This window comes from Carettochelys insculpta, chromosome 1, assembly GCF_033958435.1.
Source record: "Carettochelys insculpta isolate YL-2023 chromosome 1, ASM3395843v1, whole genome shotgun sequence".
NCBI lineage: Eukaryota > Metazoa > Chordata > Testudines > Carettochelyidae > Carettochelys > Carettochelys insculpta.
Window position 1 is genome coordinate 18,973,670 of NC_134137.1, and position 27,392 is coordinate 19,001,061.

The 27,392-nt window shown below is 43.7% G+C and overlaps 1 protein-coding gene across 1 annotated transcript in view; it reads left to right on the forward strand.

Annotated features, from left to right (window-relative positions):
- The first annotated feature begins 1,421 nt into the window (after window positions 1-1,421).
- ACER3 (alkaline ceramidase 3) overlaps window positions 1,422-27,392 on the forward strand; it is a 73,376-nt gene continuing 47,405 nt past the window's right edge. Inside the window, exons 1-2 of the mRNA XM_074981153.1 lie at window positions 1,422-1,593; window positions 26,503-26,613. Coding sequence (XP_074837254.1) covers window positions 1,491-1,593; window positions 26,503-26,613 — 214 coding nt within the window. The 5' untranslated portion in view covers window positions 1,422-1,490. The remainder of the gene's footprint in view (window positions 1,594-26,502; window positions 26,614-27,392) is intronic.

Consider the following 27,392-nt stretch of genomic DNA (forward strand, 5'->3'; position numbering starts at 1 on the left):
AAGAAAAGATAAAGGTCCAAAGCCACTATTAACAGAACGACTTTCCTGTTCATTTTCGGATTTCAAAGGGAAGTAGAAAATTCCCTTGCCAAGTTTGCAACTCCAATTCAGGAGCACTACAAAGCGAACCTGACTATAAAGAAACAAAAGCTCACCCAACCAGCACAACCCTGTGACTCCTTGCCTTAAAAATACCATCCACACACACTGGAAATGGTGTTCCCAGGCCTTAGAATCTGATCAAATATCAGTGTCCCTTCTGCTGTCTCAGCCTCCCCAGACCTTTCCATAGCCCTGTTCCCCAAACCTTCCCTCTGGCCTCCTCCAGCAGCCCCCTTCCTCCTTGCACCCAGCCCCTTAAACCTTCCCTTTAGCCTGCCCCCAGACTCCAAACTTCTGTCCCTGCCTGCCCCAGCCTCTGAATAGTCCTGCCCTCCAAAATCTCCCTTCTATCCTGCTCCAGGCCCCAAGCTTCTAGTCTTTTCCTTTCCTGCTATTCTGCTCCCCAAACCTTACGAACTTCCTTCCCCCCTTCCTCCGAACTTCCCTCCATCCTACCCCATCCCCTGCAACCTTCCCCCCATCCTGCCCCATCCCCCGCAACCTTCCCTCATCCCCCAACCTTCTCTCCATCCTACCTCCACCTCTCCCAAACTTTCCTTCCTTCCTGCCCCATCCCCCGCAACCTTCCCTCCATCCTGCCCCATCCCCCGCAACCTTCCCTCCATCCTGCCCCATCCCCCAAACTTCCCCCATCCCCCAACCTTCTCTCCATCCTACCTCCACCTCTCCCAAACTTTCCTTCCTTCCTGCCCCATCCCCTGCAACCTTCCCCCCATCCTGCCCCATCCCCCGCAACCTTCCCTCCATCCTGCCCCATCCCCCAAACTTCCCCCATCCCCCAACCTTCTCTCCATCCTACCTCTACCTCTCCCAAACTTTCCTTCCTTCCTGCCCCATCCCCCGCAACCTTCCCTCCATCCTGCCCCATCCCCCAAACTTCCCCCATCCCCCAACCTTCCCTCTGTCTTGCCCCACCTCTCCCAAACTTTCCTTCCTTCCTGCCCCATCCCCCGCAACCTTCCCTCCGTCCTACCCCATCCCCCGCAACCTTCCCTCCATCCTGCCCCATCCCCCAAACTTCCCCCATCCCCCAACCTTCCCTCTGTCTTGCCCCACCTCTCCCAAACTTTCCCTCCTTTCTGCCCCATCCCCCGCAACCTTCCCTCCATCCTACCCCATCCCTCATCCTACCCCATCCTACCCCCAGCTCTCCCAAGCTTCCCTCCCTCCTGCCCCATCCCCCACAAACCTTCCCGCGGGCCCTGCAGCCGCCGCGGACACCCCATAGGCCACATCCGGTCGCCAGGGCAACGAGCGGGCCGGGCGCCCCTCCCCGGCCCGGCGCGTGGGCGGTGCTGGCCGCAGCCGCCGCCGCCGCGGCGCAGTGACAGCGTCCGGGCCCGGCCTGGTGGCACGCAGCGCCCGCGATGGCTCCCGCCGCCGACAGGGCCGGCTACTGGGGCGCGCCCACCTCCACCCTGGAGTGGTGCGAGGAGAACTACGCCGTGACCTACTATGTCGCCGAGTTCTGTGAGTGGCGGGGCCGGGGCCGGGGCCGGGCAGCCCCCGGGGCGCTGCCTCCTCCCCGCGGGCCGGGCCTCGCTGCTTCCTTCCTCCCTCCCTCTGCCCGCGTCCGGACCCGCGCCCTGGTGGGGAGGGAAGATCCCGGCAGCCCCCTGGCTTCTCAGCTGTGACCGGGAGAAACTGGTGGCCCGGCCTTGGGGGCGGGGTAGGCTAATAACCGGTTACCCCGGCGGTGCGCATCCCTGGACAGCCCCAGGCGGGCGCGAGGGAGCGGGCGGCCCGGGACTCGCTGGTCTGTGGTACACAGGAGGTCAGAGCAGCGCTGCCCAAGGGGCCGGTCTGCTGGGTTATCCCCTGTGTCTGGGTCTCTCCGGGAGCGGGAGAGGAGACGACGGTGGCTGCAGGCTGTAGGCTTGGCACATTGGGATGTTGTGGGGTCTTAAGGGTAGAAGCTGTCCAGCCATGGCAAGGCTTGGAAGCGTTAGAGAGGTAGCTGTGTTAGGCTGCATGTGAACAAAACAAACCAGCCCTCCTATAGCACTTGGAAGACTAACAGCATGATTTAAAGTTGACAAATCAGAAAAATTATTATCAAGGTGAGCAAATCAGAGAGCAGAGGGGCAGAAGAAGGGTGGGGGAGTCAAGAATTAGATAAAGGAAAGTGTAAAAGAGTCCCTATAATGAACTAGAAAATTGCCATCCTGGTTCAAACCACATGTTAATGTGTCAAGTTTGAATATAAAAGACTGTTCAGCAGCCTCTCTTTCCACAGGGCTGTGAAAGTTCCTTTTCAGTAAAACACAGACTTTCAGGTCGTTAACTGGATTGCTCACTCCATTAAAGTGCTGGCTGACAGGTTTGTGAATCAGGAGTGTTTTGTATGTCTGTTTTATGCCCATTAATTCTTTGTTGAAGAGAGTTTGACATCTGTCCAATATACAAAGCATGTGGGCATTGTTGACACATGATGGCATATATGATGTTAGTTAAAGAACATGAGAATGTGCCCTTGATTCTGTGAATAACCAGGTTGGGTCCAGTGATGGTAGCTCCAGAATAGATGTGCGGACAAAGTTGGCAATGGGCCGTGTTGCAAGGAAAAGTTCCAGGATTGGTATTCCTGTGGTATAGTCTGTGGTTGTTGGTGAGACTCCTCATAAGGTTGGGAGGTTGTCTGTAGGAGAGAACAGGCCTGTCACCTAGGGCCTTCTGGAATGTGGCATCCTGATTTTTAATAATGCATTGCAGTGGTTTGAGTTGGGGGCTGTAGGTGATGACCAGTGGTGTTCTGTTCTTGGCTTTTTTGGGCCTATCTTGGAGTAGCTGGTCTCTGGGTGTTCATCTGGCCCTGTCAATTTGTTTTGTTATTTCTCCTGGTGGGTGAATAAGCCTGAATTACCTGGATTACACGTTAACACGTGGTTTGAACTGGGATGGCAATTTTCTAGCTCATTATAGGGACTCTTACATACTTTGCTTTATCTAATTTTTGACTCCTTCTGCCCCACTGCTCTCTCTGATTAGCTCACCTTGATGATAATTTTTCTGATTTGTCAACCTTGATTACTATTTTTGGTTCTCTGTGCCTTAAATATTGAGTCTGTTCTGGTATGGCTATGATCTGAAGAAGTGGGTCTGTCCCACGAAAGCTCATCACCTAAGGAATTATTTTGTTAGTCTTTAAAGTGCCACGGGACTGCTTAAACATGATTTATTAGGTGATGAGCTTTCCTGGCACAGACCCACTTCTTCAGATCTAGATCTGTATTTGAAGAATATATATAAAATATCTGAGGAAGTGGATCTGTCTCACAAAACGTCATTACCTAATAAATTATTTTTAATCTTTAAAGTGCTACACCATTGCTGGTTTGTTTTGTTTGTGTTTTATTGGTCAATGTCAGTTTCACTGTCCCCAGGCCAAGGTGATTACCGATAGTCCCCTCTCTGGCCATCAAAATGTACAAATAGGCACTTAAACATATTTATTTTGTTTGTTTTAAAATTCAGTATCCACGGTCATTAATTATTGTCTAACTCCTTCCCACTGTCTGATGCTTCCATAATATTATGCAATTGCAAACATTTAAACAGGTAGAAATGAAAACTGTAGTAATTTATACTGTTGAAATGAGATACATATAAAATCAAATTCCCCTAAGCCTAGCCGTGAATTTGCTTGGTTCTTACACAGAATGAGGCAAATTCCCTGCCTTTTGTGGGGAGGGTTGGAAGAAGTGACAGTCTAAGAAAGAAAAATGAAGTTGTTCAGAAAAGGCACTGTGAAGAAGGCTACATTAATAGAGGCAGGATGTAGTAATCAAGATGGGCTTAATTTTTTTTGGACTGAAGGTGGACACCATGCTGGCAGGCTTTGTAGATAGGGATGGCCTTGAATCACAGAAGACGAAATGCTCACATTGTTTACATAGCACTTCAAATTGCTGTGAGAAATACAGCCACTATGCCACAAAGTCTTATATGCGGATTTAAAGTTAAGAGGTCTTGTTTGTAGAAATAGAGCCTAGAAAAGCAGGATCATGAAGGAACCTTGTATTAGGAAAAAAAAAAGTTAAGTATGGTTTGGGTGATGAGGTGTGAGTTGAAGTGTTTTCAGTGGGTGAGAGAGCTTGGCATCTATTTAGAGAAAGCTTCAGGTATGGTGAGGCAGACAGTAGCTGGTTTTCTTTTGTTACTTTCCTTCTGTACACCTTTGAAAAAGAGAAGACAAAGATGACATCATAGTAGTAGACATAGTTCTGAATGTGAGGGTCAGAGGACATATAAAGCTCAGTTTTTGAGGCTATGAATCAACAAGAGTTGTAATTTAGTCAGTGCAAACAGATTTGTGACTTGTCCTTCATAAAAAAGTCATGGTATCTTTCATGACCTTTGTTTTACCGTTCTTCTGAAGTTCCAGTTGTCAGTTTGATAGCTAGTGAATTTGAAGTATTTTCGCATTCTGTGTTTGTGTCACTGAGTTTCACTAGTAGTCTTTGTGATTTTTACTATTACATTCTATTTGAAATTCAAATGCACAAGGTAAGCATGCTGCAAAATGAAAGTTTTTCCTCTTCTTTCAGTTATATTATTTGTAGGTATTACTTGCAAAGATACCAGACAGTTTACCCGCCCCCACCCCAAAAAAAAAAGCCCTCAGGTCATCATACAAATGTATTAAAAATACATTGATGCTTGCTTTTAGAATTATGTTGTTGAAGAGGAAGAAGGAAAAAAAAGTTGTCTTCTGAGCAGTATGCTAGCAATTTCTCATTGTTAGAAAGGCACAAGATTTCTTCAGGAAACCTGCATGTGTCTAGGTAGGGGTATACCCATTTTTGTAATAGATTGTAGAAGCAGAATTTCCAGTGTGTTACAAACACTGGAGAGCCACTCACTACTACAATGACAGTATTTCTTAATGTTTGCTTTGAGTTTTTATTCTTTGTAATTGTAAATATCCAATGGCTTATGAGAAACTTTCAGGACACTGTCAAGATTAAATCATGGGTTCTTTTTGCTTACATATCTACACTACAGATGCAATTTTGCAGATGTGTTGTAATAGTTTAATGGCATAGGACAGAGGTGGCCAACCTGCTGCTCTTTGAGCAATTAAATGCATCTGCTGCTCAGAGCCGTGAGCTGGGAGTACGTTCTGCCGCTCTGAGCACACGTCCCAGTGCTTGGTGGGAGAAGTGCATGGCAGCAGTGGTGGCGGAGGTGGTGGCTCGGTGAGTCACAAACATTGAGTTAAAGCAGGGCATGGGGAAGGCTGGTGGTGCCTGGCTCGGGGGGGCCCGGGGGTTGGTTAGAGCAGGGGGGGAATGGGAGTGCCTGGCTCTGGGGTAGGGTGAGGGCATTGAGCCACATCTTATCTATTTATTTTTATATATCTATATCTCTATATTATTATATATCTATCTATAGATATGTAAAAATAAATAAATAAATAAATAAATACATGACTCTTTACACTCTATGCACTGATATTTTGGTCTTCGTCTCTAACTGATTGGCCGCCCGTGGCATAGGGACTTCTTGCATCATGGAAAACAAACAGCCCTTTCTTCCTTCACTTTTGCTGTGCCTACCCCAAAGGCTATGTTGATCTAACTATAGCTTCAGGACATTGATTTTTTTGCAGCCATGAGCAACATTGCAATGTTGATCTAATTTTTAAATGTGAATCAGGCTTACTAAAACACTGTAAAACACCTGATTTTGCCTGGGCTCTGAGTGGTTACAGTTCTTATAGATCTGACCAACAGATAAACTAGTTGAAATTATTCTGCCATTTTGCATTACTTTTCCATATATTAACAATGAATTGTGGGGGAGCAGAGAGTAAAGTAGTTAAAGCAGCAAACTAGGAAACTCATGTTCATTCCTTTGTGGTCTTTTCTAATTTTGACTCTAATAAATGTGTCATTGACAGATGGTGCCAAGTTGATAGTCATTCTCTTTTCTAGGTCACATTTGAATACTTTAAACATCACTTCTGTACACAACATCTTGGCACACCACTGTTAAACTTTTGCCTAATAGACAAACAACTGTTCATAGAACCTTCTGCAGATGCAGATATCTGTTGATAGATATCAGTATCCTCTGATCTGCTAGGCTGTACTCCCTAGAGACACTGTAGACAATAGAAAGGCACATGGTCCCACTGCTCCAAGGAGCCAGCATTCTGTGCTAGCAGCGCCTCCTGGCTATGCAGTTGTAGAGCTTCCAGCCCCTATCCCAGAAGCGACATTGCCAGTCTGGGGCCATATAGCTCAACTGAGGGCAGTACACCTGTATGGCCGGGGGGAGCTGCCGGCTCAGGTTGCTGGCTCCCAGACATGGCAGGACCGTACTCCTCTCCCTTGACCTCAGTGTCTCTTGGGAGTAGAGCCCTGCAGATCAGCAGATTCTGGTGTTTATCCATGGGTGGTAGACATCTGTATCTGCGCAGGGTTCTAAATATTTAGTGCTTTCCTTTTTGTGTCTCATGCTGTTCTATCTCAAGACACAACTTTACCTTTTACCCCATGACTACTCAGGCTTTGTGTACACTTAACAGAATAAAGCACTGACATGGCAGCACTTCCAGCTAAGTAAAATCATGATGGATTATGGATGTTGCTGGATGAGAGAGTACTGTACTGGAGAGGTTCAACATGTACTTCAAATTCAACATTCATATAGCTGACATCAGAACAGCCACCGGTTCAAATGTTAAATCTTAAAAATGTCACTGTTTAATTCTGTTGTATTAAAAACTTCCAGCAGCTACAGACTTATGAAAGGAATGATAGAAATTTGTACCTGCCAAAAGAATTTAAGACTTTTACACTTATGGAAAATGAGTGAAGTTAAAGGAATATTGTTGATTTAATAACATGTCTGTAGAATTCTTTATCTTTGTAGTTCTGGGTAATACCTGTAATTACTGTTACTGAAGGTACAAAAATGTCTTCGGTTTGTTTTGTGTGCCTTTGACAGTGTTGTCTGTTCTGTGTGTTTTCCCTGTTCTTATGAGTTGTTTATGTATCAAAAGAGGAGATGTGATTAAATCCAAAATGTTGATAGAAGAACTCTGGGAAGCGGAATGCCTGAAAATTCTTCCGATGTTCTTTTTCTTTTATAATTGGCTTCTGATTGATGGTGTATTTTACTCATGACATACCACATGTGGGCAAGTGTGTTTTCATTTTTATTAGGCTGTTTCCTGGTTTTAATTCCATAAGAGAGACACCTCTTATGTGTATATCAGCACAGTCAAACTTGATGCCTCAGGGTATGTATATGCTGTATGTGTACATTGCAACAGCACGGCTGTATCACCGCAGTTATGCCTCTGTTAAGGTAGACTGTGCAGTGATAGAGGGGGTTTTCCCTTGCTGTGGCACATCTACACCTCAAGAAAACAGGAGCTAGGTTGACGGAATAATTCTTCTGTTGACCTAGCTCTGTCTACAGTGAGGGTCAAGTTGATCTAATTATGTTGCACAGAGTGCAAAATTGTTCACATGAGAGCAAGGTAGCTAGGCAAACCTAAGGTTTAGTTGTAAACCAGTCCCACAAAAAGATCTCTGTACATGGATCCTCTCATCTGAATGGAGTGTGACTGAGTTTTGGTGGTCTTCAAGTACACAGATCATTATGCTGAGTCTTGCTGGAGTCCCAGGGAGCCTGTTCAGGTGTAATGTTTGTAATGTGGTTGGGGGCCTCAGTTAGGATATGTTGCTTTTGTGTTGGCTCAAAATCCACAAGTATTTGTTCATGCTTAAGAGATTTCAATAAGATACACTAAATATTATCAACACTTGACAGATGAATTCTTTATTGGCAAGTGGGAATCATTTCCAGAGGGGCGTTAAGGTCAGTGTTGTCAATTTCTTTAAAGTCATTGCTTCCTTCTTCATGCTATAACTGTGGTGTCTGATACATTTGCCACTCGCCATGTGTGGCGAATACAGCTCCCACTTGGTGTGAGAAGTGCGTGATGGCAGTGGCAGCCCTGGTGGAAGCCCTGGCAGTGGCTGTGATAGCCCCAGCAGCAGCGGATGCAGTGGTGTTTCTGGTGAGTCACTGGCAATAGACTAGAGCGGGAGACTGAGGGAGTTTGGCTCTGGGGGAGAGTTTTTATTTAGGGCAAGGTGGGCTGGGAGTGCCTGGTTCTGGAGGAGAGGGAGGGCATTTATTGGGGGTGCGGGGCCTTTGCCACTTGACCTCAAGACATCTCACACTCAGGTTTCCTTGATATTTGGGCTCTTACTCTTTTTCTGATCTGCGAAAGGCAAGCTAAATCACAAACATTATGGGAGAGCAAGTAGGGATGTACACACCCATGTGAGACCCAATATATTGCCTTTTTAGGAGTTAGCACCTAGTTGTCATGGCAATTCTGCTGCTGTTATGACATTTCTTGGCTCAGGCATGGCTACAGGAGTGCTGAGCTCAGCTTGGCCTCCAGGAGAGCTGGTTGGCACTGGGCACTACTGAAGTGTTTCTGGAAATATCGTTGCTGAATCTAGACACTTGGCAAATAGACTCTCAATAAAAGCAAGTGAATTTTCTCAGATGACCAATTTAACAAACTGGTGTATGTTACATATTAGTAGAGTACATATTAGAGTTCCAGAGGGGCCTCTCTCCAGTTATTAGTGAGTACTTAAAACATTCTTCTGTCCTTCACAGGCTGCACTGTTGTTCCCATTTTATACATGAGGAACAAATCAAAGGTTGTAACTCAGTATGTTGGGAGTTCTAGCAGAACATCAACTGGGCTGATGAGTCCAACTGTATAATAGCCAAAGTTCTCTGCACACTGATATGTTTTGACACTAAAAGACAAAGTCCCATTGGTTTTAAGATGGTTGTGGCTTTCAGGCAGTGACCATATTATTTGTGTAGTGGGGCTGGATTACAGGTGGAGATTCAGCAGGAATTCTTGCTGATTTTGGCTCCTGCTGGGTAGACTAGAGGTTAAGCAAAAGTCACTCACTTCAGGCTTTGATTTCTGTGATTTTTGCAAGCACTAACGTTTGAGGTGCCTCTCCTTCTTCATCTTCAAAATGGGGATGAGGGCCACCATTTTCATATTTCTCAATTAATTTTTGTTTGGCATTCTGAGATCCCTGAAGGAATGGTGTGACATTATCTAAGGGCCTATTTCAAAGTGAATTATATTGCATGGAGACTTCTATTGACTACATTGGGCTTTCAATCACCCCCTTAGTGCAGATAATATTAGAAATAGAATTAGAAAGTGATTTATTTCATGGCTGATAAACATCTTAATACCTATCATCACTGAGTCTCTTTCTCCATCTTTAAAATAGTCACAGTGAGATAGCCGTGTTAGTCTGTATTTTTACAAAACAAAAAAGCAGTCCTGTAGCACTTGATCAGAGAAGTAGCCGTGTTAGTCTGTATCTGCAGAAACAATGAGAAGTTCTGTGGCACCTTACAGACTAACATGTTTTCGAGCGTACGCTTTTGTGGGCAAAGCCCCACTTCATCAGAATGCATTTGATGAAGTGGGGCTTTGCCCACGAAAGCTTACGCTCGAAAACATCTTCTAGTCTACAAGGTGCCACAGGACTTCTCATAGTCTTTAAAGTGCAACATAAAAACAAACCAAATAATATACTAATTAATTAATTAACATATTTATTATTTATAATTTAATTAATTGTATATCTTTTAAAATAGAGGCATTTTTCATGTATTTTACTAATGTATATTCTGGCTGAATAATATTTGGCTCTTTTAAGAATTTTGCAAACCTGTTGATAGCTGAGTGCAGGCACTTTAACTAGTATTGAAAAGTCATTCCTTGAAAGTTCAGTGTTTAAGGGTGTTTCTGAATCTTTGTTACAGCAACATTTTTCTGTTTCTACTGGATTTTACCAGGCTGCTGTCTAGAGAGGGCACTGCCCTCACAAACACTTGAGTAGGCAGGGCAGGGCTGGGCTGTACACACACATACCAGCCTGGCATGGCTCTTCTGTGGAGATAAAATCACACTGAACCACATTTAGACCTCTGTCTACCTTGCTGGGTTAGAGTGTTTGTCACTTTGTTAAATGTATTAATTGTTATCCATACAGTATTCCCTGCAAGATAAGCACTTGGTTGGCCACCCAGGAGAGAGCCAGATTCCACCCAGCTAGTTAGCAGTGTCCACAGCATCCCCAGCCAGCAGAAAATGTATCTACTGGTGGTTTTCATCAACCCATGACTCAGTGCACATAACAAATATTTTTCTGTACATGAAAAATTTTGCATCTAGAAAATTAGAGAGAACGTTATTCTCAAGGAACTAGTAATTTGAATACTATTGGGCTGGATTTTGGGACAAGAACCTGTCAAACCTCAGAGCAAAAACTGCAAATACTAAAGTAATCTGTGTAACTACAATGAGATTGCTCAATCAGGGCACACCCCTCCCTACTTCTTCCCATGCATGAAAATCAGTTTCACTCTGTATTCAGTGCACCCCCATATCATATCTGGCTCCTCTCCAGTGATGCAGGCTGAAGATGAAATCCACCGAGCTATACCTAACAAAGATGAGACTAGGTGCTTATAATCTTACTCCCATGCTGTCCCTGGAACAGTGTGCTCAGTGACATTGGCATCTCACACACAAAACCCAGAGCATGATTACAGTGAGATCCCTGCTCTCCTGATTCTGAACCTCCCCTTGCAGACTCCTCTAGAGCTATATTGTATCCCATATGTCATGAATTACTGTTACTGAATCTGAGGCTGTATGCGGATAGGCACACCAGAAGCTAGGTGTTTTCTGCTGCTTCCTGCTATGCTCTCAGGATCATAAGTCCCCACTCCTCAAAAATAGGCCTCTGCCACTCAAGATAAAGAAAAATCATAGTCAGGTCTCCCTAATGTTTTGACTTTTACTTTTTTTCTGCTTCAGAAGTCAAGATAAGTCACAAGCACTCGGGCAGCCCCAGCCAGGGGACACGCTCCTGAGACCCAAAATATTGCCATTTTAGGAAGTATCACCCAGGTGTCATGGCAGTTGTGCTGTCATTATGACATCATGGTCATACTGGGGCACTGAGCTCAAGGCAGTGCTCAACTTGGCATCCAGGAGAATTGTGGTGGCAGCCCTGATGACAGCTCCACTGGCAGTAGCTGTGGCACCCTGTGGTGGACCTAGCAGTGGTGTCTGTGTGAGCCTCGGTGGCAGCCCTGGTGGCAGCAGTTAATCACAGAATCATAGAACCCTAGGACTGGAAGGGACCTTGAGAGGCCGTTGAGTCCAGCCCCCTGCCCCAATGGACTATCTAAACCATCCCTGATAGACATCTATCTAACCTGTTCTTAAATATCTCCAGCAATGGAGATTCCACAACCTCCCTTGGCAATTTATTCCATTGTTTGACCGCCCTGACAGTTAGGAACTTTTTCCTAATGTCCAACCTAAACCTCCCTTGCTGTCATGTCTCCCCTCAATCTTCTCTTTTCCAAACTAAACAAGCCCAATTTTTTCAACCTTTTTTCATAGGTCACATTCTCTAGACCTTTAATCATTCTTGTCGCTCTTCTCTGGATCCTCTCTAGTTTCTCCACATCTTTTTTGAACTGCGGTGCTCAGAACTGGACACAATACTCCAGCTGAGGCCTAACCAGCGCATAGTAGAGCAGAAGAATGACTTCTCGTGTCTTGTTCACAACACACCTGTTAATGCATCCCAGAATCATGTTTGCTTTTTTTGCAACAGCATCACACTGTGACTCATATTTAGCTTGTGGTCCACTATAATCCCTAGACCCCTTTCTGCTGTAGTCGTTCCTAGACAGTCTCTCTCCATTGTGTATGTGTGAAACTGATTGTTCCTTCCTAAGTGGAGCACTTTGCATTTGTCCTTATTAAACTTCATCCTGTTTACCTCAGACCATTTTTTCTCCAATTTATCCAGATCATTTTGAATTGTGACCCTATCCTCCCAAGTAGTCGCAGCCCCTCCCAACTTGGTATCATCTGCCAACTTAATAAGCGTACTTTCTATGCCAATATCTAAATCATTGATGAAGACATTGAACAGAACCGGTCCCAACACAGACCCCTGCGGAATCCCACTTGTTATACTTTTCCAGCAGGATTGAGAGCCATTAAGAACTACTCTCTGGGTATGGTTATCCAGCCAGTTATGCACCCACCTTATAGTAGCCTCATCTAAATTGTACTTGCCTAGATTTTTTATAAGAATATCATGAGAGACCATATCAAATGCTTTACTAAAGCCTAGGTTGTGAGAGCCCACCAGCAGCAGTGGCTGCAGCTGCAGTGGTCCTAGTGGCAGCCCTGTCGGCAGCCGTGGCAGTCCCAGCAGCAGCCCTGGCAGCGGCCCCCATCGTCGTGGGCGGCGGCGGCCCTAGTCCTGGCAATGGACCTTGTATGACCCCTTTGGCAGCTGTAGTGGCTCTGGTGGCATCTGCTTTGTCATGGTCGGCTGTGGCCGCAAGGCTAGGAGTGCCCCTGGCTGTTGGGGAAGGGGAGGGTATTTATTTAGAGAAGGGCTGGGAGTGCCTGGCTTGGGGTAGGGGGAGGGCGTTATTTAGGAGAGAGGCTGGGGGCGTCTGGCTCTGGCAGAAGGCATTTATTTGGGGGTGGTGGGATGTGGAAAATATAATAAGAGATGACAACCGCATTGGTGGCAATCTTTGAATTCCTATTTGGACACCGCTGTGCTATGCAGGTCTAGTACAGAGGGAAAGAGTACACCTGCTGGTGGGTGGAAGGGGAGACCTAGATCTGCCAGTTATTAACTTCCAAGGATTGGTGCTTCTTCTGAAGTTCCCTCCATTTGTTTCTGCCTCCACACCATGGCCAGTGGTGGCTCCGTCAGCCCTCCTTGCTCTGGAGCTTTTCGGAAGGGAAATTCCACCATTTATATCCTGTTTTTAGACTAACTCTTCCATTAAAGCTGTGTAAGCCCCAGATTTATTGCAGGGGTAGTGTTTGAGTTTTGGAGAGACTGTCTCCCCAGCTCTGCTTCCCCTTCTGAGGCATTTGAAGTGGCTGATTCCCCTGCATGCTTCAGTGAAATCAAAAGGAAGGGCCTGCATACCTCCATCGGAAAGGAGCTAGGTAGGACTTGGAGGAGAAAACTGGCTCCAGGCAACACATGGGCGTTCTGGAGGTCACAGAATGGTTGTGACTGGGCAGAAGTCAGGGAGTTACATTTACAGTTCAAGTGGTGATTGGAACTGGAACAGGGGCAGTTCCTGAGTACAAAATCAAAATAAGGACTGGCCACTGGTTCTCAATCAGGTGTCCAGGACCCTGGCGGGGGGCTGCAAGAAGGTGTCAGAAGATTAACATTAGACTCACTAGGGTCAAGGCAGAAAGCTGAATTCTTAGTCCTACTGCTTAGGGTCAAAGCCTGAGCCTCTCCTTCCCAGGCTGAAGTTGAAGCTTAAGCAACTTATCTTTGTGGGACTCTGGGCAGTTGCTCTGCAGGCTCCCTAACGCCAGCCCTGGCTTTTAGTAGACTCAAAAATGATTACGGGTGGAGTATGAAATTTTTTTATAGCATGATGAAGGGTAGGAATTTAGAAGGACAAAGAAGAAGGACAAAGAATTTAGAAGGACAGACTCCTAGATTATCCTAATATATTACTTTGGTCTTAGGCGTGATACAGGATATTCTTGTAGGACCAGGCCTTTTTTTGTGGTAGTACATACCTGGACTGAGTACTGGCATCTCTGACTAAATTGTTTCCCTGCCAGCCGGGGTTCCCATGGTTGGGGCTGTTGGTGGGACTCAGCACCCCAGCCGGTTCCCAGCCATGGGGATCCTCCACCTCCCAGCTGGGGTTGCCACAGGGCTCCGCACCCCAGCTGGCTCTTAGCTGCAGCACTAGAGGGCACCTTTATTCTCCGTCTGTTACTCATCCAAATTGCTTTATCTCTTCAGGGAGACACACACCTTTACCCAACCCATAAGGCTCAAGGCTTGAACCTGTTAATTTAAACTCCCACCCGTACCCAATTCCCAGGGTTTAGGGCATAATTCCATGCGGGCATGCAACATCTGTAGCACTGAAAAAGTCTTGCACAGTAATGTTCTTATTCACTATTTGTTTACAATTACCAAGAAAGCAGAAAACATGCTAAGCACTCGGTATTATGCTCACCAATCCTGATAAGGCAGGCAGACTTCCCCTGTTGGGACAGACTCTGGATGCTAGTTGCTGTACCTCAGGTTCTGCAGTTGTGGTCTTGTGGGTGAGTCCTCCCAGGTACTTCTCTTAAGGTGTTCCTTCTTCCATCCTTCTTCCTGCTTTCCTTTCCTGCTGTTTTCCTTTTTGGACTCCAGTTTAAGGAGTGAAACTTAAGTCCTGCTCAGTCTCTTCATCTGTCCACTAGACTTGGAGAGCTCTTTGTGAAGGCAGCTGAAAACAATCATTGTTTGCCTCTCGCCACTTAACTAGAATTTCCCAGGGGCAGGAACTCAAAGTTCAATTCCCACCCCCTTCCCCTCCCTTCAGGGATAAAATTCAAGGTGGATTCCAGCATCAGATGTCCTGGGCACTTATCTTTGTAGGACCATCCACAATCCAGGCTTACAGGACAAACATGACTATTCACAGATTAACTCCTTGACCACTGGGCCGTGAAGTTCCTTAAATGCCACTAATGGCTTTCACTGGAAGACCTAGATTTTTCTAACTTCACATACAAGAATGATGCATGTGCACAAAGAGAATATACACATTCTATTGAATGATAGGTTACTTGCCCTATTTTGCATGAAGCATATTTGAGTTATTCATATTTGAAAACATCTTTCCATAAAAATATCGGATTTTACAGGTGATGCCAAGAGGGGCGTTCTGATGCATAGGCAACTTAGGACCGCCGTATCATCAGCCCAGGCCTGTGTGTTGAGTGTCGACACAACATGGGAGGTAGCAGTCATCAGGTGTAAGCTAGTACTCCACTGGGATAGTGTTAAGCACTGGGGACTGTCTTTGATGGTGGAAGAGATCATTGTATCTCACTGCTGCGGACGTGGGAGGTGACCCCTGGGCTTGCTAAGAGAGTTACGGGAGGGTGAGGCTCCCCCAGAAGGAGAGTCGGGAGTGGAGAATGTCCTGGCTTTCCGGGAAAGGCTCACTAAGCTCATGGGCCTGGCCAGGGAGACCCTAGGTTTAGCCCTCTTGTACTGAAAAGTACTGCACGGGATCTTTTCAGGGGAAAAGGCAAAACGCCACATTTATTGGTAATGGTAATAAGCACATTGCAAGCAACACTTATCATATGCATATGGTACATTTTACACACACACTCTCTTTCTCTCTCTCTCCCCTCTGTCTTGTTGCTGTTACCAATAGTTGCTCTCCCTAACTGCACTGGCCAGGTGAGGTAGATGTGGGAGGGGTAGAGCAGGGCTTCTGCTGATCCGGGTCGATGCTCCAGTGCTAATGACAAACCCGGTCCCTGTGCAAGATACCTCCCATTTATAGTGTCCTCTCTTTCATGTATGTTGACACCAGTTAGCTGTCTCATGCATATGCATAATCTGGAAGAGCAATCTAATGCATTTAGCACCTTCTTCTGGTTGGTGCTTCCAAAGGCAGGCCCTTGCTGGTAACTCCCAAGGCATCCATATGTCCAATCTTCTTTCAGTGGGCCCACTTCACAGGTTCCAATGTTCTTCTCATTGGTCTTGGATCTACCTTCTCCAACCCTTGTAGGTACTCAGGGGATAAACTTTATCAGCTTTCTCTGTGTAAAGCTTTTGTGCAGAGTAAGAGATTTATTAGGGGTTATTGGTCATAATATGAGCAAATGAATTACAAGTGTTTAATACGTGCATACCAAAAACTACCCACTGCTCTGAAAAATACACTCACACTCTCACAGCTTTGAACCGAGCTCTCTTCTGTATTCTGCATTAGTTAGGAATATGGACCTCTTTTTCTGCCAAGCACCTTCCAGATTTTTTCAGTATATTTTGAGAAGATAATTTTACAAACATTTTTACTTTGATATGAAAACATCTGCTCAATTGGTGTTAGAAAGGAGAAGGAATGCTGCGACTTGAGTAAAGGATATAAAAGGCCTTAAGTCATAACATAGCACCTGAGACAGCAGATCGAACAGCTCATAAAATAGCAATAGCATATTTTGGGTCATCAAGATGAAGGCCAAAATCATGCTATTACAGTTACTCTTATTCTGAAAACACTTCTGTCCCTTTTTTCACCTTTTAATGTATATGTTAAATATTTTTTTAGTGGGAAGCCAGCATGAATCTTTGTACACTATAATAATAAAGGGTGGGGGAAGAAGGCCAGATGTTTCTGAAGCACAAGTGCGTGTTGTAGAATTGCATTTGAGTGACATAGCAGCTTTCAGTATTGTGCCTGCGCTGCTTCTGTCAGTGCACATCCAGTACCATACTGGTACTGCTGCTTTGTTTTGTTGGAGTACAGACTAACACAGATACCTCTCTGTTACTTTCTTTGAAATAGTTAGCTATTCCTGTCAGGTCTTGCATTTAGTCATGGCATGTGTCGCCACTGCTGGTAAAATTGGTGCTGTGTTCATGCCTAATCCAGTTTGTCTCCCTGCCAGTGCTATGTTACTCTCTGTAGTTCATATTCTGTTTGAACTGTTCCATGTTAAGGGGCTTCTACTAACAGTCTCTTCTGCTGTGTAATCGAGTTCACGTTCTGGAAATTCTGACCATTTACCTTTTCTTAATGTTGAGTAATAGCTGCTAGTTAAAATGCCCCCATGTAATAAATACAAAATCCTCTCACTCTTTGAGTCTTCACAACTTCCGAATCTGTTGACTAGTATATTGTTCTCTTTTAATTGTTATTTAGCTAAGGTAGAGATAAATACTACTTTTAATTTTTAAAAGAACATCCCTTTCACTCCTGATACTTTCCTTTTGCTTTCTCTCTGCTCTCTGTCCAGTTATCTCTTTCCTTATAATAATGCTAAGATGCAAATACTTTACTTACTCAGTGCTGTATTGGAATGGGATTTACCTCTGTGCTGTATGGTATGTCTTGGATCTTCATATTATTTCTTGGTTCTCTGCAGTTTTTTCCTTCCTAATTTAATTCCATTTATGTAGCCTTTTAATTTGCTTTCTAAACTTCCTGGTCATTAAAGCCAGATCTAACACCAGTCCTTAGAGTAAGCCGTTAGTACCAGCTATTATTTATCACTACCCATTTTATGTTACTTAAGTAAATTTCCAATTATTGCTTATATGGCTCAGTTAACATTTGTCTGGTTTGTTTCTTCAATATTTCCTTCAATACACATCAGAGTTACAGGAATACTATTTGAAATATTTGTTTGAGCTATTTGAACTGTAGCTAGCTTTCTTTGTCTACAGTGTGCAGCTGTGCTACTGTGGATTATAATTAAAATAAATTACCAGGCCTAATTAATATTGGGTGGATGACCTTTATGGGAAAGAGAGAGAAATTAGCTAGTTAATATTCTTCTCTTCATCAGTATTCCTCCAGTTCTCCTGCCTGATGTAACACTGCACTGTGTGTCTGGATGACAATAAAACAAAGGTCCTGTGTGTTGATGGTCATTCAAGTTATTGTGACATGTTTTGCAAAAGTAGGCAGATTAATGATGGTATGCACTGGCCACTTTCCAGGCCATTTTGGGTTACTCTGTTCTGTTTACTTGAGGTTGTCTTGGAATATCAATTGGACGCAAGGTTTCCTGACATATTCTGTATATGTCACTGCGGACTGTTAAATATAAAATAGTCTATATTTTAAAATGGCTTGTGGAAGTGAAACGCTAATGGCTGTGGTGTTTTCCTGGTGATAGGATGAAAGAGGGAACTGCAAGAGATAAAAATAATTGGAAATACACGTCTTTTAGAACTGGAAGGGACCTTGGGACATCATCTAGTCCAGTCTCCTGCCCTCTCGGCAGGACCAAACACCATCCCTGACATCTGTTTGCCCCATTCCCTAAATAGTCTCCTCAAGGATTCAGTTCACATTCCTGGGTTTAGCAGACCAATGCTCAAACCAGTGACCTATCCCTCCCCACAAAATAAATTAACTGTGTAACCCTTCTGTTAACGCCAGATGCCTGCCAGAAGGGCCGGGTTCAACTCTTGTGGGGTTTTCCTATCAAGGATACAATCAACCGGCTCGAGCCCCCACCCAGTGGCCTGGGACAATTTCACCCCCGTGCTGGGTGCCTGTAAGGCGGTTCTCCCCCCCCTCGCAAGCACAGAGTCTGAGGTAGAAATGGCTTGTTTAATGACCGTAACCTACCCCAAGGTTACAGCGACAGATGCAGCATATCTCAGCACAGAAGAGACAAAACCCCTTTTACCCAGATACCATCCCCATATGCAGTAGAACCCAGTCTCTTGCTGGGGCTCTTGGCCCTTTTCCACACACACACAGTTACAGGGTGTACCCTCTGCAGTGCAGTCCCAAACTCAAAGCCCACAGATACATCACCAGGGCAATACTAGCTGTCCACTTGTCTGTAGCCTCCCCTTGCTGTCACCGGCCGCCCACCGGTCGCCGTCATCTGCCGCCGCCGCTCCTCCCGGCCGCCCGCCGGTCGCCGCCGCTCCTCCCGGCCGCCCGCCGGTCGCCGCCGTCTGCCGCCGCCACCGCCGCTCCTACTGGCCGCCCGCCGGTCGCCGTCGTCTGCCGGTCCTAACCCCACTGCTTGGGATTGCCCTAAGGCAGAACCCAGTGATTTCAGCTCTGTGTGGCCTCAGCTGCCACTCTGTGATTTCAGCTCTTGGTATCTCTAGTGTGGGGTTTCACAAACACCCTAGTATCCAGCTCTATCTTTTAACAGGTGGGGAGGGTTAGTCAAGCCAGGCTTATAGCTATATGGCCAAGGCATAGGCAGGGCCAAGGCACTCAGCAAGCTGGCTCAACCCATACCCTCCCCTTGCTGTCTCACAATGCTTTAAACCAGGGAGCCCTGTGTAATCAATGTCTTACACAGCTAAGGCGACTGCCCTGTCCCCCACAACAACCCAGAGCATTGGTGAGATCTCACAACTCCCACCTTAAATGTCAGCTTAAATTGTGATTTTACAACTACATGTTTACAATAGACCAAATCTCATGGCTTACTTGCTACCCATTAGGCTTTGCCTGAAAAGGTATCACACATGCACACCTTTTGCATTCTCATGCAGATGACCTCTGGGAGACTCATTCCTCCCAGCCTTCAGCAGCACTGCATTCCTTCTGCCACATTCCCTACAACTGTATATGTAGATACACATGTCGTAGAGTTGGAAGGGACCTTAGGAGGTCATTGAGTCTAGTCCCCTGCCCTCTTGGCAGGGCAAAGCACCATCCCACACAGATTTTTTTTTTTTTAGTCTGTTTGCTGCAAACCCCTAAATGGCTTCCTCAAGAATTGAGCTCACAAGCCTGGGTTTAGCAGGCCAATGCTCAAACCACTGAGCTATCCCTACCCCCGAAGGTACATAGTAAACTGAAGAAATGTGGATTCTTTTTCTGAAGAGTTTATCAGTTGATGATGCCTGTATTCTGATAATCTTGTAATAATCTTGGCTTTTCAGAAGTTCTGAGCAGTGTTTCCTGTAAGCTAAGCTGTGCGTTTGTGTGGCTGCTCAAGAAAGATTCAGATGCTGCCCAGCTGATCAGCAGAACACCACAACTAGGTGTTTTTTGTTTCTGCTAGTGGTGCATGTTCCCATATGCTACACATGGATGGAAAAGACTAGAGGGAGCATTGATTCTGAGCTGTTTATTGCTCAGTGTGGTCTGATTGTAAAATCTTGTACATAACAGCAGAAATCTGCTGTTGTATTCAGGTTTTAATTTCCACATTTGCTCTTTGGTATCATGAAATGGATGACTTAGAAATTATACTCGTATTACAAGTAAATTGCTACTGACTTTGTAATTCTTTTGCAATTTTTTTTTTTATCAAACCCTCTTCCTGTCTCTTACCTTCTGTGTTACATTGAGGCTTCTCATTCTACCCCTCAAACCCATTCATAATTTAGTTCCCAGTCTCTTTATTTACCGCTTTCTTTCAATGCCCTTCTCTCACCCAAACCATATAATTAATGAACTGTCCACAGCCTTTTGCTGCCTTTCCCTTCTCTTTCTCCATCCTTTCCATTCATTTATCCGTCTGGCTCCCTGCGTATGGAAAGAAGCCCCTACCTGTCCCAGATCTTTACATGAGGCTTTCTCTGCAGGTCTGCACCCACATGCTATAGCAAACTTAATCCAGTATTTAGGCACAAGCAGGTGTGTATAGATACATCTTTGTTCTGTTTTCTCATTGGACTTTTTAAATATCGTATTAAGTCATTTTATGCATTGTTCTATTAAGCCCTGTTATATAGAAATTCAGTTATATTTTGTAGAACAGTTCCTAGAATTAGGTAAGGTAAAGAAAAACAGTCTCTGTACCCTTAAAACAAAAAAGCAGTCAAGTAGCACTTTAAAGACTAACAAAATAATTCATTTGGTGAGCTTTCGTGGGACAGACCCACTTCTTCAGACCATAGCCGTATCAGAACAGACTCACTATGGGTATGGTCTGAAGAAGTGGGTCTGTCCCACGAAAGCTCACCTAATAAATTATTTTGTTAGTCTTTAAAGTGCTACTTGATGGCTTTTTTGTTTTGATAGTATATAGACTAACACAGCTCCCTCTCTGTTACTATTCTGTACCATTAGTTTTTGGATTGCTTAATTGATTGCCCTGTTGAATGAATAAGGCAAGAATGGAAAGGTGTGGAAGACAAGCATCTCCAGGTACTTGCAAGGGTTGGAGAAAGTAGATCCAAGACCGATGAGAAGCACAATGGAACCTATGAAATGGGCCCATTGAAAGAAGATTGGACATAGGAACGCCTTGGGAGTCACTAGCAAGTGCCTGCCTTTGGAAGCACAACCTAGAAGAAGGTGTAAAATGCATATTCATAAGATTGCTGTTCCAGATTATGCATATGCATGAGATAGCTAACTGGTGTCAACATGCATGAGAGAGAGGACACTATAAATGGAAGGCATTTTGCACAGGGACCCTGGGTTTTTGTCTTTGATCTGGATTGGTAGAAGCCCAGCTCCACTCCTCCCCCATCTAACTCACCTGGCTAGTGCAGTTATTGGTGACATCAACAAGACAGAAAAGCAGTCCAGTAGCACTTTAAAGACTAACAAAATAATTTATTAGGTGATGAGCTTTCATGGGAAGAATGGCAAGGATTCAAGCACATCTGAAAGCCTGACATGTTATACGGAAAATTACTGCATGGGATCTTTTCAGGGGAAAAGGCAGAATGCCACATTTATTGGTAATATACATATAGCAATCAACACTTATCATATGCATATACTATATTACATTCTCATGCACACAAGCACACTCCTGTCTTGTTGCTGAATAGTAACAGAGAGAAAGCCATGCTAGTCTATATACCATCAAAACAAAAAAGCAGTCTAGTAACACTTTAAAGACTAACAAAATAATTTATTAGGTGCCCCATGAAAGCTTGTCACCTAATAAATAATAAAGTTAAAGGTTTGATTATAAAAATAAGTGCTTAGAAATTTACAGTTTTTGAAAATTACAGGCTTAAATCACTGGTGGCCAAAGATTCAGGTACTTCACCTACTGTGGTGCTTTTTGCCCAATCTTTGATTTAACAATCATGTATTTGTATTTTCTTTTTCCTATTGGTATGTGCAAAACCCACACAAACGGAAGTACAGTGACTGTGGAAAATAGCATCAGATTTGCAAGCGATTTTTTTTTTAATTGTTTAGTTGAAGGAAACTTAGAAGTAATTTGTAAAGTAGTTATAATGTTGGGTTCCCTTTTTAAAAATCTGCTTAAAAATGCTGGTGCCTTTCTTGTTAAAACTGATGCTTTGATACAGTGCAGATTTTTAATGGAAAAATTTGACGTTTATCAATGTGATGGAGTGCAATCACAGAAGTCCCCTTCGGATTGTTCCGCAATGTATTGATCATGCCTTTGACAGCTGCCTTCTTGCTCTTTGAGGCTCCCAACCAACTTGTCCTTCTGGGCCAGATCCTTTGGTCTCCCCCATACAAGGCAGAGAGTTGGTTTTACTGCTCCCCTGAAGAGCAATGCAGACACTGAACCATTTCAGCTTTGAGAGGATGCAGTTCTAAGACACAGCACCTGGGAAACTAATCCCCCAAAACCAGTCCCCAAATGAATCCCTCTTTCTTTGTGTGAAAGCTTTACACAGTGAAAGCTCATCAGGGAAGCTCCCTTTATCAGTGGTTGCTCCCCCCCAGGTACCAATCATGTACATTGCTTTCCTTGCCAAAATTTTTAATACACTGTTTTTTAACTTCCTTTGAACTGTGGCCTCTTTGAGAACCCAGCTTTTGTTGCAACGTATTGTAGTAAATTTAAGGTATTTTTATTCCATGGTTAGAGTTTTGTAATGGTCATATTGTGTTGAAAATGGACCATTGCTCTCCCTTCAAGTTCCCTTACTCTTGAAGTGGGGAAAGAGTACCACAGTCGCTCTGTAAGTTCAGTTTAGAACATCCCAATTAGGCTTGCTAAATTGAACTCTTGAAGATTGATCCTGCTGCAGTTAATCTTCCCTATAGTGAAAACAAACCCTAACACCAAGCTGCATTCCATGTTGTACCAGTTTATGCCTTTTAGTTTACTTTCCTGTGCATGTGAAGTCTTCATCTTTACACTGTTATATCTTTGTTTAGTACGCCTATGTTGGTTTATATATAATATTTGAAGGACTGTAAAATTGTTCTCTGAATCTACATGCAAAGTAATAGACATCTCAAATTTTCCATAGAAATTTGAATTAAATATTGTATGTGTTGGAGAGTTTGCAAATATGGTGAAACTCCATCCATGGGAAGTATAATTAATATAGGGCTATGGAACTGATATTTGCATACATTTGCTTTCATATATGCACAGTACTGTATTTGGACTTCCTTGGCAAATAAAGTGGCACTTGGAAACAATGCAGTGTATTAACCTAGCCTTGCAAAATGGTCACGAAAATTTGCAAAGCAAGGCATGAAATATACTTGCCCTCCCTTTGCCATGATGACAGATTAACTGACTCCTAGGTCAAAAACAATTACTCTGTCTGGGTGATCTTGAAGGAGCTGCTTTTAACAAATTTTTGTAACTACATTTTTATAATTTGTGTGTGGCAGTGAGCAGCCTGTGTCCAGGGAAGGCTTTGGAACTCTTGGCTGTTCAGATAAATAAATCTGGGTGGAGTGAAAGGTAGGAAGGAAGATGATGGGGGATTCCACAGCCTAATGTGGTGCACTAGAGACAGTATAAAAGTGCAAAGCTAAAAATATTTTTAATGGACTCACCTGTACATGTGTTGGCCGCTTAGTGAATACAGTGTGCAGTGTGCATATAGAATGCAGTGTGCATATCGAAAGTAGTATCTATGATTTGTTAGTGTTGGCACTTCCTCTCATTGCAAGACTGCCTGAGATTTAAGGAGTATATTCGCTGATAAGACTGAAGCTGATCTACACTTTTGGCTACCCTGTTATATTAGAGAGATGGAAGATTTACCTGGTGTTGCTCAGGTCCTTAACTCAAATATGTTCTAACAAAATAAAACAGCAGAAGTGTAGCACTTTAAAAATGAACAAAATGATTTATTCGGTGGTGAACTTTCGTGGGACAGGCCCTCTTCATCATTCTTCATTTAAATCCTTGGGCTGGGCTGGGCTGGGCTGGGCTCGGCTGGGGATGAGGATGAGGGGTTCAGTATGCAGGCTGCTCCAGGGAGAGAGAAAGGAAAACCCCAGTCCTCTCTCACTGCTTGCAGCCAGGAGAGAAGTGCCTGTCCATGGCCACAGCAGTTGGTGAGGAGTGCATGTCCCCTGGCTGTGGGACCCACAAACAAACTCTGAAAAATATAGTAAATAGCTGTACCTTTCTCTGCCCCTGTGCCCTGCAGTCCAGTAGGATCATAGCAGTCCAGGTCCCCATCTCTGGCCCTTTGCTGTCCCCTGTGGTCATTCTAGTATAATTGTCTAGTTGAATTCCAGATACATCTCATTGTCCCCAGGCACAATTAAGTTTAGTTATGATAAGAGGAAGCTGCTTAACAAATGTGATGGTCCCACCTCTTACTGTTCTTGAACAGATAGACTCATGGACGGACAGACACACTAAGTTTCTAACTATATAGTAGATTAAAGCTAAAACTTTTGCCTTAATTTATTTATTGTTTCTTTGGCAATGTTTCTTGGAAAAAGTTGGACTTAAAAACTCTTGAGCATAGTTTGACTCTCCCCGTTTCCATTTCGTAAGTGGGTTGTGGAGATTAGGTATTCGTGTGTGAAGAGGTCCTGTGGCAGGGGCTGTATTGTGATGCTGTGTTGGTCTAAGTGTCCCAAATTAACTTATTTCTTTCCCAAGATACACCTACTCATGGTTTTGTAAAATTTAACTCTTCTCTTATTGAAGATTCATAATCATATAAAGCATTTCTGGTTTTTGGGTTGCAAGTACATGTTCCTCTCTGTGCTTTATACCATTAGGTAGTCAGACTCCTATGTTTTTATGCATCAGTCCCTTTAAAGAAAGTATAGGCCTGTATTTAATTTGGTAACTATACAACTTCTGCTCCTAAGGTCTGACTAAATTAGGTGGGGATGAGGTGCCGAATTTGCGAAGTGGCTATAAAAGTACTACCTCATCAGAATGTTAGAGTCACACTCTCTGTACATGGATGTAAATGACGGCTCAAAGTGCAAGGAACTGTCTGGAGCCACAGTATCATAGGAGCACTACTTTCTTGCATCTGGTGACATAAATTAGTTATAGTTCTAAAATGTGACACACATTTTTGGTCTTCTCTCTGTGTTATTAAATCCATATTATACATATCTGAAAACAGCCAAGCTCAAGCAATGTCTGCACTACAGCAGTTCTTCGAAAGACGTTTTTCCAGAAGACCTCTTCTGAAAAAACTTCTTCCAAAAGAGCGTGTCCACACACAAAAAAGCGGATCAAAAGATCGATCTGCTCTTTGAATAGAGAGCGGCTACACAGCCCCTGCTCTTTCAAAAAAAGGGCCCCCCCCTGCAGCATCTACACATGCTTTCTTTTGAAAGAATCTTTCGAAAGAAGGCGCTCTTCCTGAGCCAGGAGCGGAAGAGGGCTTCTGGAAAAAGAGCCACAGTCTTTCGATTTTTGGCTCCAACAAGCCCATTTTGTGAGTGGACACTCCACATGTTCTTTTGAAAAAGGGACACATTTTCCAAAAGAACTTGCTAGTGTAGATGCAGCCTCACTGTTTAGCGCAATGCCTTCAAGCTCTGTCCGGGTAAAAACTAGAAATCCATGTTGGGTGCAGAACTCTTGTTCTTACTTGTCACACATCCCACCAGTTTGTTGCTTCTGAACCACGCTGAGGCTTTGTCAACATAACCGTGTCGCTAAAAGTGGGGCAATGTAGCTGCAAATGCCGACAAAATACTTCTCTCCCCAGCAAACAGTCTTTGTGCTGTTGACGGGAGCGCTCTCCGGCTGACAATATGCTGTTCTCGCTGACAGTTGCCACAGCGAAACTCATCTTTCAGGAAGGTGGGGGCTTTTCATGTCTGAGCGACAGAAGTTTACACGTAGCCTAAGTATATGCCAGATCTACTAAAATCTGTCTTTAGAACTGCACCCTGGTTTGTAGATGTCTGGTAAAAGTTTTAAACCTGATGAGGGAAGTCTGTTGCCAGCAGTTAACTTAAATGATTAAACCTAAAATGAAGATTTCATAACATATCTTGAGGGATGAGAGAGAGGGACATCAGAGAGAAGGAAACCCTCTGTCAGTGCCCCCAAAGTGTTCAGGAATTGCTTTTTAAAAAAAGCAGCTCCTTAAAAAACCAAAACTTCTGCTTTTGGAGGATTTATATTTGCTGAAAGAATTATTAATCAATTACGCTTTGTATTTTACCAAGATTAACCCTGTTGGTTTTACTTGTGAAATCTTATGCCCTAGTAAATCTGTTAGTCTCTAAGGTGCTACAGGATTCTGTGGTTTTTTACATGTTTTTCTGCTTCTTTTTCATAACATAAGCACCACCCAGTATTACCTTGTGGTATGATGCAGTATTTTAAAATTATCTAGGCACACAGGAAGTAGTATAAAGGTGTTTTTGTTTTATAATTTTTTTTAAAAGAAGCACCTTCAAATGTGGTTATCCAGACTGCAGCAAAATGTAACAGTGAATAAGATGTTAAAGTAAAAAGAGGTTTGGAGAAAAGGTGTAGCCTTTTTACTGAGAATTGTCGCAGTCTTGTTTGAATGAATGTAGCTTTGTTTATCTCAAGTGCATGTTGCCCAGTACTAAATCTCTGCTTTGGTTTCTCTCTTACAGGGAACACAGTGAGTAACCTGATTTTCATTCTACCTCCAATCTATGGTGCGATTCAGACCTATAAAGATGGCCTTGAAAAACGATATTTAGCTGCATTTTTATGTCTCACAGGTATGTGTAAAACTTGATCTGCCCTTTAATTATACAGGAATTTTAGATGATCTCTTTATAATCAGAATTGGAACTTTTTTCTGTTATTATTTCAAAGTCAGTCCTTTATATAATCTGTAATATCTGGAGATGATCATTAGTATTGCTAAGGCCAAATAAATAAAATTAGAATTCACAAAACAAGTTTCTGATGTAGTAAAATGAATCTTGTGTCCTGATACAGTATATACATTTTTGTAGACTGTGTCCCTTTATGCTGATCTACAGAAGCTATCTTGTGTGGCCCATACTTACGAAGCAGTTTAACACTGTTAGTCTTTTAATTTGTAGCACTTACAAAAGCATAAATAAAACAAATGAGCAAACACCTTGAAGGAATTGAGTGAGTACAAGGTTTCCATCTGTTTCGTCAGTATAAATGATTACCTTTTACTTGTTTGACCTGTAGCAAGGCATACACTCACATTCACATTCTCGTGGTAGCTAGAGGGCACTCTCTTCTTCATAGAACAAAAAAGCAGTCAAGTAGCACTTTAAAGACTAACAAAATAATTTATTAGGTGAGCTTTCATGGGACAGACCCACTTCTTCAGATTGGTCTGAAGAAGTGGGTCTGTCCCATGAAAGCTCACCTAATAAATTACTTTGTTAGTAATTAAAATGCTACTTGACTGCTTTTTTGTTTTGATAGTATATTGACTAGCACGGCTCCCTCTCTGTTACTCTTCTTCACAGAGCTTCCTAATTTTAACCTGTAAACTGGCTTCTAAGAAGCTCAA